Source organism: Pagrus pagrus (assembly GCF_965226575.1).
Source record: "Pagrus pagrus genome assembly, chromosome: 22".
In the NCBI taxonomy this organism is placed as follows: domain Eukaryota; kingdom Metazoa; phylum Chordata; class Actinopteri; order Spariformes; family Sparidae; genus Pagrus; species Pagrus pagrus.
The window spans coordinates 2,725,255-2,737,698 of NC_140204.1; the positions used below are offsets into that span (position 1 = coordinate 2,725,255).

At 42.5% G+C, this 12,444-nt stretch overlaps 2 protein-coding genes across 2 annotated transcripts; both read left to right on the forward strand.

Annotated features, from left to right (window-relative positions):
* The first annotated feature begins 955 nt into the window (after positions 1-955).
* Positions 956-9,203, forward strand: LOC311251685 (butyrophilin-like protein 1). Its single transcript, XM_084344271.1, has 6 exons — positions 956-1,104; positions 4,160-4,510; positions 4,951-5,164; positions 5,849-5,913; positions 6,470-6,589; positions 7,686-9,203. Exons 1-6 carry the CDS (start codon positions 1,056-1,058, stop codon positions 8,324-8,326), a joined length of 1,440 nt encoding a protein of 479 aa, XP_084200397.1. The 5' UTR covers positions 956-1,055; the 3' UTR covers positions 8,327-9,203.
* A 362-nt stretch (positions 9,204-9,565) lies between these two features.
* On the forward strand, positions 9,566-12,038 carry LOC311251687 (low affinity immunoglobulin gamma Fc region receptor III-like). The gene is made up of 5 exons (XM_084344273.1): positions 9,566-9,780; positions 10,153-10,419; positions 10,943-11,188; positions 11,327-11,464; positions 11,800-12,038. Exons 1-5 carry the CDS (start codon positions 9,750-9,752, stop codon positions 11,859-11,861), a joined length of 744 nt encoding a protein of 247 aa, XP_084200399.1. The 5' UTR covers positions 9,566-9,749; the 3' UTR covers positions 11,862-12,038.
* The last annotated feature ends 406 nt before the right edge of the window (positions 12,039-12,444 follow it).

Sequence of the window (12,444 nt, forward strand, 5' to 3'; positions counted from 1 at the left end):
GGTGGTTAAACTGAAGCTGTTCACCAGGAGACATGTCCATGCAGTGGGAGGCGGGATACAAGTGCTGTCTCGTAGACAACTGGACCTTCACCTCTCACCCACGAGGCTTCTTCACCTCTAACTACCTGCAGGGGAGCTGCAGGGGTTTAAACCCTGTGTGGAGCTTAGAAGCAAGTTGCATGTTGTGTTTAAAGCTCCTGTAAATAACACAATTACACAACATGAGAATAAATCAGTATCATCACATGAAGCTGTGGTGCTGCTCCTCCTTATCATCTTGTTGTACTTTCCACGTGTCACATGACTTCCTGTGTCTGACAGCTGTGGAAAGTGCACGACCCAGTTGTTGCCTCATCCTGATGTGACGTTCAATGTTGTCTCAAGAACTGGGAAATTAGACTTCTGATTCAAACTCTGTCTAAACACTTTGATACAAGTGTTTTTACATCCTCACAGCAAAAGCTGTAGCATTCTCCTCAACAACTGAAGTAGCTGGGGGCTTGTTTTACAGCTCTTCTGCTGTAATCCAGGTCTCCAGAAGCACCGAGATCCTAACTTAAAGCTTAAAAAAGGTGTAAATAACATCTATTCAAGTCAACTTGGAGAATGTAACGCTGCTTTTGTTTTTGCTTCTATAAAGTCGAACCCTGCAGCTGCACTCAGCGTGATGATACACAGCATTTGAAATATCTTCAGTTCATTTTGGTCGTTTGTTTTATCGCTCTCACACTCGAAGTGCACAAGGTTTGTTAAACTTGTCTTTTGATAAAAAATAAAGATAAGGACGTTTTTCAATGTGTTGCATCAGAGTCAGTATCTGTAGTGTGGTGACAACACTGTGTATAGATACAGCTTTAACCAGTGCACTGAGGTGGGAAGCAGCAGAACTACCGACTTTTCCCAGCGACCTTGAACGCAGCATGCATTACCAGTAGTGTAAACCTGTGAACGGGCTCAGTCTGCTCAGACCGCTCAGCTGATCACACCTGCCCAGGTGACTCCAGCCCGCAGAGACTTCTCCTGGATCGGCCCTCCCGCAGCCTCCGTGTGCGGTGATGTATCCTCGTGTCCTGCTGGCCGCCTCTCTGCTGTCCGCCTGCACAGGTCTGTCAGTGTGTGTTCGTGCTTTTACTTTGGAGGGGTTGTCTGTGAAAGGCTGAACAAACGAGCGCGTTGGCAACAGAAGTGGTTAGAAATGAGCTCAGAACCGTCAGTTCTGGTCGGGCTGGTTCTGTTCTTTAACTCTGAGCTGAAGTCAGACTGTGGAGCACATGTTGAAGTGACTTTGATCATCAATCAGTGTTTTATTGCTGCTGTAATCAGAGTAATTCAGTTACAATCACGCTGATAAAGACTCATGCACAGCGGTGGGATGTAACTAAGTACATTTACTTAAGTATTGTGTACAATTTTGAGATACTTGTACTTGTTAGAGGCAAATATTCTACTTTTTACCCAACAACAGTAGATTTATTTGATAACTTTAGTTACTAGTTACTTTGCAGATTACATGTTGCATCAGAGCCGAAGTAGAACATTTTGAAATGTGTTGACTCACAGTATACAGTGTATACATACATGTTAGTATAATGTCTGTATCAGTTACTTTTACTGGTAAGTATGATACTCGAGTACATTTGACATCAGATACTTTAAGAACACTCAATCAGTTTATCTGGACAGGAAGGTAATCTGAAAAGTAACTAGTAACTAAAGCTGTCAGACAAATGTAGTGAAGTAAGAAGTACAATATGTACCTCAGAGATGTAGTGGAGTAGAAGTATAAAGTTCCAGAAAATGGAAATACTCAAGTAAAGTCCCTTGAATTTGAACCTGTACAGTACTTGAGTAAATGTACTTAGTTACTTTCCAGATTAAAATAGTGAAAAATAAAATACAGGAAGTGTTTTGTAATCATCTCAGTTACACAAATAACTTTTATCTGTTTGCTGTTTCCACTGGTGGAATGTAACTGAGTACATTTACTCAAGTACTTAGGTACAACTCTGAGGTGGTTTAACTTTCCATCTGCTGCTGCTTTATACTTCTACTCAGCTACATTCTGGAGGCAGATATTGTACATTTTAGTCAGCTACATTTATGTGATTACTCTAGTTACTGGTTACTCTGCAGATTACATGCTGCATCAGAGTATCTGTAAAAGCTTTACTCTGCGGGGCTCAAAGGCTCCGGATGAGAAAGGGAAGTCGAGTTTGTGGGTTTGATAATCAGAACCGTCTGTTGTCATTGAGGCGGTTTTGTTTTTGTGAAATGACTCAATGTGTTTGCAAATATACTCTCAGCTGTAATCACACTACTTCCTGTATCTGGAGCGAGTCGGCGGTCAGACTTTCATTAAGCAGCGTTTTATTGTCGCTGTTATCAGACTCATTTAAACACGATCAGGCCGATAAAGACGAGCGTACAGTGCTTCAGCTCAGAGGTGAACGTTGTACTTCTTACTCCACTACATTTGTCTGACAGCTTCAGTTACTAGTTACTCTTCAGATTACCTTCCTGTCCAGTGAAAACCACGTATCTCCAGATGTGGTGACGTTGAATGGTCGTACTCGAGTAAAAGTCTTAAAGTGTCTGATGTTAAATGTGCTTAAGTATATGACACCTACTTTATACATGTATGTATGTACTTTATATATTTACAGTATATTGTGATGCGCAGGTCGACCCGTAAGCAGCGGGACCAGGAACACACCTGTGGCTCAGGTGGATTTGGGTCAGTGACTGACAAAGCAGCGTTCAGAGTTCAAGTTATTCACAACGTACAGCACAAACATAATGTGTGCAATAGTTTAGTTTCACCTTTCACCTTTTTCTGACACACACACACACACACACACACACACACACACCACAGGCACACTGTCTCATTTATCCGTCCTGTTAAAAGGAAATGATTTGATGTATTTCAGTATGTATTTTGATGTCAGCACCAGGACTTGAGGCACTCATCTCACGTCACTCATCCATTCTGTGAGTGTGACAGGCTAATTGCTGCTTATTGACTTGAATGAAATGAACTCCTGCTTTCTAGTAATCAAAATAATAGTAATTATTGACATTATTCACACTGTAATCGCTGACGATGCTGACAGCTCTCCCTCAGAGCACTGTAATTAAAACGTAGTACATTTTTATTATGGAAAGTGACTGTAATCACATGAACAGTGGAAACTTACGACATGTTTATGACCTCTGGAGCACGAGGAACTGCTCGTCAGCCGAGTGTTTCGAGTTGTTGACCCGAGGTTCCAGTTAGTTGAGATTCCTTCGTCACACCGGTTTCCTGTTTGCCTGCGGAAAAAAGGGAAGTTGTTGTTTAGAGGAGTATGTGATGCCTCTGATCTATGATTGGTTTATAAACCCAGGAGATGTCTGAGTTAGGACGGGTGCTCCCAGCAGGCCGTTACAGGCCGTTACAGACCTGCCCTCACACGTGTACACTGGATGTTGGTCATAACATACAAACACACTTTTACACTCCCGTCAGTCACACTGGGATTGCGTAGGCGGCAGCAGATTACGCTTGTGTGTGCTTCTTAAATAAATATTATTGTCTTTCTAGAGATTGTATTCAAGAGGATTTTTGGCCCGTGAAATCCTGATATGACGCACTACATGCTGCGTAGTCTTTGAGTTGTGACACTTCAGAGAGTCTTTAATTTAAACAACTTTTAGAGGCCTGAAGGTTGCAGGAGAATCCAAACTCCTTCTCAACCCAATCGGCAGAATGAACGTTGGCTATATTTGTTTCTGTACATCAAGCTTTTGTTGGCACTTGACATTTATAATGTTTCTTTCGGTTCCACCTTCAATTTTATGATGTGACAGCGCTGTGCTTCTGGTCTGGTTAGGTTCTGGCATAAAACCACTTGGTTAGGGTTAGGGTTAGGAAAAGATCACGTTTTGATGGCCACAAATAAGGTTGGAAATATCCCAACAGCATCTTAAAAATATTGGTTAATGTCACTTCAGATAAGGCTTGAGGTATCCCAACATCTTGTTCAAAACGTTGTGTTTTGTCTTTACAAACGTGACTGGAAATATCCCAACGTCTCATCAGGAACAGCCCCCACCACAACACTGTACTTGATGTGTAACGTATGTCTCTAAATGATTTGTACGTCTTGTGTTTTCCCAGGAGAAACCTCTGTGAACGGTCCAACAGAGACCGTCTACACCTTCGCTGGCGAGGATGTCGTTCTTCCCTGCAGTTTCGAGATCACTTCGAGCGATGACTTTCCATCGGTGGAGTGGTCCAAGGAGGGCCTGCAGCCGAACGTCATCTTCTTGTACCGGGATGGCTGTGAGACTTACGAGATGAAGAATCCGGCCTTCCACTACCGGACGAGCTTCATCACGAAAGAAATGAAGAACAGGAACATCTCCTTAAGGATCTCCAACGTCCAGCTGTCTGATGCAGGGAAATACCAATGCATGAGGCTCTGGAAGAAAGCCCCACGGGACATTTCAACTGTGGAGCTTGTTGTAGGTACGTCCGGTCTAGTCTATTTGCAGGACGATCATTGAATTACACAGTTGGGGTGTGGATCACACCTACGAGCTATACTATGATCAAAGATTTAATTACCTGTACAATATCTCAGGTGTGGCTTCCGTTCTTCACTCCATTAATTTAATGACATGACATTATGTTGTTCTCAGTTTGTCCTGTAGCTAAAAAATGCAGCCAAGAGCTTCACCCAAAGGAGTGTGACTGACAATCACTTTTACGACTGGGTTGGGTGTGGTGCATTCAAGCAGTCAGTTATTAACTTAAGTCCATGTGGGTGGAAACTGTTTTTCCACTTCACACCGTATGAATGAAAAGCTGGTTTTCAATGACTATCCCAGTAATATTTCACACATTTTGACAGAAACGTTCTGTGAACCCCTCGCAGGTAAATCCTTGCGTAATGCTTGTTTTTATAGGCGCTGTCTCTGAGCCAAAGCTGTCCGTGGTGCCAGCTGAGAGCGGAGGAGTGACTCTTCACTGTGAGGCCACCTGCTGGCTGCCAGAGCCCGAGATCAAGTTCCTGGATCATCAGGGGAACAACATCACTGCTGACCACCCGAGCAGACGTCAAGACGCCAGTGGGTGTTTCACCGTGACTCGAAGAGTGACTCTCCAGGATGCTACCCAGAGGTTCGCATCCACTTCTTCACTCAGACTTAAATTATTATTCTACAAGAGGCCTTTTGTGGCTCCATCTTTAAAACTAAGTTGTCCTTTACCTTTAAAACAGAATCAAGAAGGTTTTGTTTTCAGTCCCAAATCTGAGACTTTTAGTCAGTCAGCATCATTTATGGCAAAATCCTGCATAAAACCATGGAAAGAGGTCACAGGAACACGAATGTGCTGCAGTCTGGGACATCTCTATTCATTTTAGTTGCTGTCAGTGAGGGTAGAACAAAATGCAGCACACCCTCATTCCTAAACAACTGAATAGGTCAATTGCTGGTGACTCCCAACGCTGCTGTGGAGCAGGGCTGGCAATTCCTGGGCTGTCCAGCTGAGCCCACTTCGAAATGTACTTGTGTACAAGTTTTCTTAACCAGAGCTGAGAAGCATCTGAGGACATTGGGCTCTGTGCAGTGTGATGATGTCGGTCCTCTTATTCTTTTACCACATAAAATAGGAACATAAAATATGTGAGTTAATGTGTGCGGTTCGTTTTCCGCAGATGAAACTCTACAGTAGCACAAATGTGGGTTGAATCATGAGTCATGTTGGTGAAATTACAGTGACTCACCAACTGCAAGACTTTTTTCCCATCAGAAAAAACATAACATCTATGATTCATTAACCTCAAACTTGTGTTCATCGCAGGGTCACCTGCAGTGTTCACCAGCCGGAGAGCAACCAGACCAGAGTTACACAGATACACATACCAGGTACGCCGGAGCTCAACACACCTGTACAGGCTGCGTTATGAAAAACACTAAAAAGTCACCATGTCAAGTGTTATAGCAGAGTTTAATTATCATGTTGTCATTAAAGGTCCTGCTGGTAAGAGGAGTTCATTTGAGAGTCTTATTTCTTACACTTTGGGGTTGTAGGTCGGGTCGGTCGCCGTCACAACGCTGCAAGAGTTTGGAACGAGACTAAAAATCTACTTTTCCTACAGATATGACCTTTAATATGTGTTGTAACACCTTTAATGTTTCCAGGGTCATAACGAGATGAGATTAGATGATCGTAAAATGTTTTCATATTTCCATACTCCACTGTGACACATTGGGACAGCCGGATGTACTAGTCGTCTCTTTGAAATGCATCAACCTCCACTAAGTCTCGGACATAGAAAGACTCGGTGACCTTAGTTTTATAAAATTTCCCGCAGTAGAAAAGCAGAATGAAATCTGCTCCTGACAACAGATAATGTGGTCTCCATGTGTGTTTATAAATGATTTATGATATATCCCATGATTTACATCTGTGTCTTTTCAGCTGACTGCATGAGGACCTGCTCCCTGTCCACTGGCATCGCTGTTGGAGAAGCCATTTTACTTCTGTCAGCGTTGTCATGTGGCTTAACTGCCTTGGTAAAGACGAGATGCAGGAAATCTGGTAAGTCAGTAACACTGAGACAATGCTGGCACAGAAACTCGCTTCTCAACTGGCATACCATGACGAACATACTGTGAAAACATAAGAGTGCAAGAAGATCGGCTCCACACGGGGCGGGAACAGTCCTGTACAAATCAAGACATTCTCAGTGTCTAACTTCATGTCGGAGCAATCTTTATTTCTGTCACAGTATATTCTTGACAGCTGTTGTGATATTTTCTAATTGCTTCGACTTGTTTTAACACTAAAGTTGTTCTTGAACACAATACTGCCAGTACTTTTTATCTGCTGATTGAGGAAACGTGATGAAACCTGCCCACAAGTTGAGCAGAAGGCAGATTTTTTTGGCCCTTTTAGGGGCGTCGAGTATGCAAATGTCATGAACGTGGTTTACGGCAAGTTCCTGCAGTCACGAGAGTATGAAAAATCCCTCAGAGATATCAGTAAGGGCGGATCGAGAAAGGAATACGTAAATGTTCTGGCATGAGGCCGACTGAAAGTCATGACTCAAGCGTATCAGGTTACAGATCAGGAAGCAGGTCTGTTGGATGTCAAACCCTGCCGTCATTAATCTCCTCATACCAAGTAAACATGGTCCGTTTCAATATTTTCACCCAGACAGTATTTGGATGTGCTAAAGAATGTTATAGTGGGAGATATAACTTTTAAAACTTGTGAAATGAATGTTTAAAATCACTGTCATTGAGCGTAATATGAGGTGTGCAGAAGTCTCGCAACATTCAGAGACTTTTAATGTGAAACAGTTGCAGGAAGTGTTTATTTTAATGAAAGATAGTAATTCCTGCTCACATTTCTTACCACTGCATTGATTTATTTCATTAAAAGGTCAATGAAAAACAAGATGGCAAACGTTACACAAGTTTTTATTTTGACAGGAAACAGAATATCTGGGGGAAAAAGCCTCCTCGTTCTCTATTCATTGTATTTATTTATCCTCCTTTTCAAGAATAGTTCCAGGACATTATTGCAGTTTGGGCATTATCTTCTTTGTTTTGAACACTTGAAGTTAAATTATCTTTTAGTAAAAGACAAATGTGAAGCTAAAGGTGCTTTTTTTTTTTTTGTACTCACACAGCAAAAGGAGCAAATTTCCCGATGACAAGGCAGTCGTCAGATCAGAGTACAGTGAGTACCATCAATGGTTCCTGTGAGGATCAACCCTTCCTGCAGAACGTCAGGGTTGACAACGACGAAGTTGGGAAGCTGAAAAGAGAGATCGCCGACCTCAAGTCAAAGCTTCATGAGAAGGACGAGACCATCCACCAACTACAGAACAACAATCCTCCTCTAAGTCCTGTTGTTTTCCAGCTTGGCTCGCCAACGATGTTCTTCAGTCCTGCAGCTTCAGCCAACAGCAACCCTCCAGAACCTGGAGACTTACCCCAGAATCAGGGTCGTAGACCTGGCCTCACACGACAGAACAGTGTCCAAGAACCTGGCTGCCCGAAGCAAAGGAACCGTATCAACAGCAGCCCTGATATTTTTAAGTTTGACGATCTGGTGCCGTCTGCTTCTTCAAAGAAAAAGCTCGGCCAGATCGGTCGTTCCAAGAGTGACTGTTTTGCTCGTCCTGATCCAAAAGTTCCCAAACCTCAGCGTCGACATTCCTTAGCGTCAAGTCACAATAACCGCTACACACCGCTGGCAGGCTTACTGGAGGAAAACGAGCTGTTAATATCAGAAGAAAAGAGCACAACGTTTGACATAAAGATGTAAAAGGTTCAGTCTGGGATTTCTGTAAACCTTAACAAAAAAAAAAAACTATCTGCATGGCCAGATGCTCCTGAGAGTGGTGTCGGTCTTCTCATTTAATTCTTGAACTTTGAACTTTTCCTTCAGGCATAGCAAGACATTTATTTTTTACTTGATTTTCTTGACATGTTCGACTTTTCATGTGAATTTTCCAGTTGGTTAAACATTTTTTCCCCGACACCCCATGAACGCACTACTTGATCTTTAGCTTATGATTAGCCTGCTTGTGCTAACTAGCTACCGTATGCTAGATTCCTAAATTGCAATATTACAGCACAGTTTTCAGGACAATTAATTCACTACAGAAAATAACTTTTGCACACGATAACCACTGGAACAAATCATTTGTGGATTTAATGAATGGAGACTAAAGTCATGTTAGCGGACCAAGGCTAACTGGGCTTTAGCTACAATCTAGAAGCTAATTGGGTATAGCTGATATGAGAGCAGCTCTTTAAACTGTCTGTAATGTTGCACTTGTGTCTTTTATTGGAATTACTTTAAAATACTTGTGATCAGACAGTTTTGCGATCATTCGCGTCACGCTTCATGTTTCCTTCACACCTGCAGGTCGTTTCACCAGTTCACAACAGTTTTATTTATTCATGTCTGCGCACACTTTCTGCTCACTTCTTGTAAATCTCTTCATGTGTTGACCACATGAGAGCTTTTATTTAAATAATGATTGCATATTGTAATGCGATACAATAACATCCGACATCTTGGGGCAGGGATACTTTTATTTGGGATAAAGTATTGATTCTTTATTTAATCTTTGTTATTTTTTATATAAATATTTTCTAAATCTCTCCTTTTGTATGTTCACTACACTGTCATGAAATAAAACACTCTCCTTTTTAACAAAATGCTGGCTTCATTCACGCAATACTGGTCTCAGACCTGAAAACAGATAAAGAGCCCCCCCTAGTGATTTAATTACAACACTGCATTTCTTTTTGATTCAATCCTGGATCAAGTCAAAGTTCATCTTATAGCTTAAATATGAAAAGTAAGAGCACTCAGAGCAGTGAACTGTTCCCTGTCAGTGTTTTACTGTCATATCTGATGTTTCTGGATTAATATTACAGCTGCATTCATGTGCATGTTGAAACTTTACATTAATTGTGTTTTTTGGGGTTAAATATTTAATTTTATCCTGAGACAACACTGCTTATGGTCTGATTAGGTTTATTGTTTGGGAAATATAATGTTATTGGAAATTTCCCAGTGTCCTCTTCAAAAAAATTCACTTGTGTTGCACAATAAAACCCAGCTGGCAGTGGTGAGACGTCCTGATGTCACGGTTGGTGTTGAGGTGGAGGTGGAGTTTCTCTGAGAGGAAGTGCAGACATCACACTGTCGGTGTGTTAGTTGGTGTGAGGTCAGGATGCAGCTAACACCGTTCTGCCTGACGCTGTGTGAGTACAAACTCTGACATTTCTTCACTTTCTGGAAAAAGTCTGCTGACGTGCTGCCGACAGATGTTTTCAGTGTCTGAGTTTAAAAATCACTGACCTCTTTTGCTTGTTTCCTGTTTTTGATGTATTGTCTGTGTCCGTCTCCTCATTGATCCATTCTTGCCTCTCGTGCTGTTTTCTGTGCCTCTTTGTTTGATCATCAACTTGTCGCTCTTGTTTTCACTCCTCAAACCTGTAATTTATCATCCGACCCTCCTTTTCTTACCTTTTCTTTACTACTATGTTCATCTGCCTTTTGGCCTTTTGTTTGTCACTTTGGTGTTTGCTACGTTCTGTCTTTGTCCTTCCCCTCCTCCCTCCACCTACGTGCAGCCTGTCTTCGGATGAGCCCCGACAGGTCTCAGTTCTATAGGTATAACACCATCTCTTTGAGCTGCGAGGATCACTCGAACGCCACCGGCTGGAAGGTGAGGAGGAAAACGTCTGAGAGTGGCGTCAGAACCTGCTCCTCCAGCTGGGGCTTCATCTCCTCGAGCTCATCCTGCATCGTCCGCAACATCTACCCAACTGACAGCGGGGTGTACTGGTGTGAGTCTGCAGACGGGGAGAGGAGCAATGGCGTCAACATAACCATCACTGGTACTGCACACAGCACTGGAAACATGTGCTGATTAAACTTAAAGCTGCATTTGATAGATCAGACTTACATCAGAGTATTTGTCTGACAAAGTAAGACTTTGGCGGAGGCATAATTTGCAACCGGGATACATTTTGGCAATGAAAGTTTCTGCAAACCACAGATATGTTGAATGTTTACGTATCTTCATATTCAGCGTTCATATTTATTTATTCCAATGTCTCAACGTCACGTCAAAAACATTTGGTTTGTCACCATAAACACAGCTGAAAATGTCTTGAATGTATTCTCAGAATATTTGGCTTCATCGCCACAAACGTAATGTTAAAAATATATCCAGTGGTTTGCCACTCATGAATGTTGACACTCCGTCTTGAACAGTGAACTCTGAACATAGTCATGGACCCTGAATGTGATTTGTCACATATTTTAGTGTTGATATGATACAAAACATACAGATTTAACACCTCCCTGGTCTGCAGAAACATTCAAACATTTTAAAATGAGTTTCTTTGTCTTCTCCAGATCGCCCTGTGCTCCTGGAGAGTCCTGGCCTCCCTGTGTCGGAGGGAGCTGCTGTGACGCTGCGCTGCAAAGCTGAGACGAACTCCTCCGACCTCAGGTTTGATTTCTTTAAAGACGGCCTCCCCGTCAGCATCAACTCCACAGGAGAGATGATCATTAGCAGTGCTTCAAAATCTGACGAAGGACTCTACAAGTGCAGCATCCACAGAGGTGAAGAGTCCCTCAGCAATTGGCTGGCTGTTGAAGGTGAGATAAACGGTCGTGTTCACACTGACGGTGAACTGTAAAGAAAAAATGTCTGACTTTAATTTTGTGATTTAATGAGTCAGTTTTTCCTCACATCGTTTACGACCTGGTGGGATAAGAGTTTGTTTCTCTTCGCAGCTTCTCCTCGACCTTCACCTTCTGTTCCGGCTGCAACTTCCAGTTCAGTTTCCAGACTGATTTGTCACTTGGTGGTGGGAACTCCCTACCTGCTGTCCACCATCTTACTGGGACTCATATACAGAGACAGGAAGAGAGGTAGGAACAGAGCTTTCTCTGAGCGTTTGATAATCAAAACTGTTACGTTCGGAGACGCAGTTAGCTAAAAACACTCAGGTGTCATCTGCGTAACGAGCTAAAGAATGAATCATTCTGCTATTCTATCTCAACCTAAATGAGCTCTGACAGATTTAGGTTGAGGTTTGCGGTTTGGATGTAAACTCCAGTATTGCGACATAATCGCAGGTCACTTTCTTTCTGTTTTTAATCAGACTGTGCTCTGAAACAGGTCAACAGGTTGCTCTTAAAAGCGTCTTACCCGGAGTACAATTATTTTCATAGAAACTTTTCCACTGAACTCTTTCTGCTCACAGCAGCTCGGACGGTTGCAGAGAGACACGGCAGCAACGATGTCATCATGGAAATAGTCGTGTAGTCGTACAAACCGGGACAGAAAGTCTGCATCATTCGACCCAGCACGGCAGGACGTCGCCGCAGTTATTACCACCAGTGTTCAGCTGAATTAGCTGCAGTATTTGGTGGCAACAGAGACTGTAGAAGCGGAGACGAGCTTAAAAGGCCTTCTGATCTCCTGGACAAATTGGATCCTTTTAAGAAGAAGCTGTAAGAAATACAATCACATTCACATTTCAGTAAGAATAAAAAAAATAGATGTGAAACCTTTTGTGTTGTTGTTTCCTCACCGTCTCCTTCACTTTCCATCTTTTCCCCCTGCTCCTCTAAGTTACTTTCAGGTAGGAGAGGAAAGAGATACATGTGCTATAAAAACCTAAAGTGCAAACGTGTTCTGATGATGTGGGTTGGGGTGTTAGGACCTCTGACCGTTGACCTTTTGGTGTCCAACATTGTTGCTGATAAAGAAAATGAACCCACCCTTCATATAGTGTCTTATTTGCATTTGAGCAACAAATCGATGCTTGTACATTGCGATGAAGTGCATAAAACAATGGCGAGGGTGTAAGGAAGTGGGAGGGGGCAGCAGACCGAGTTCAGAGCTG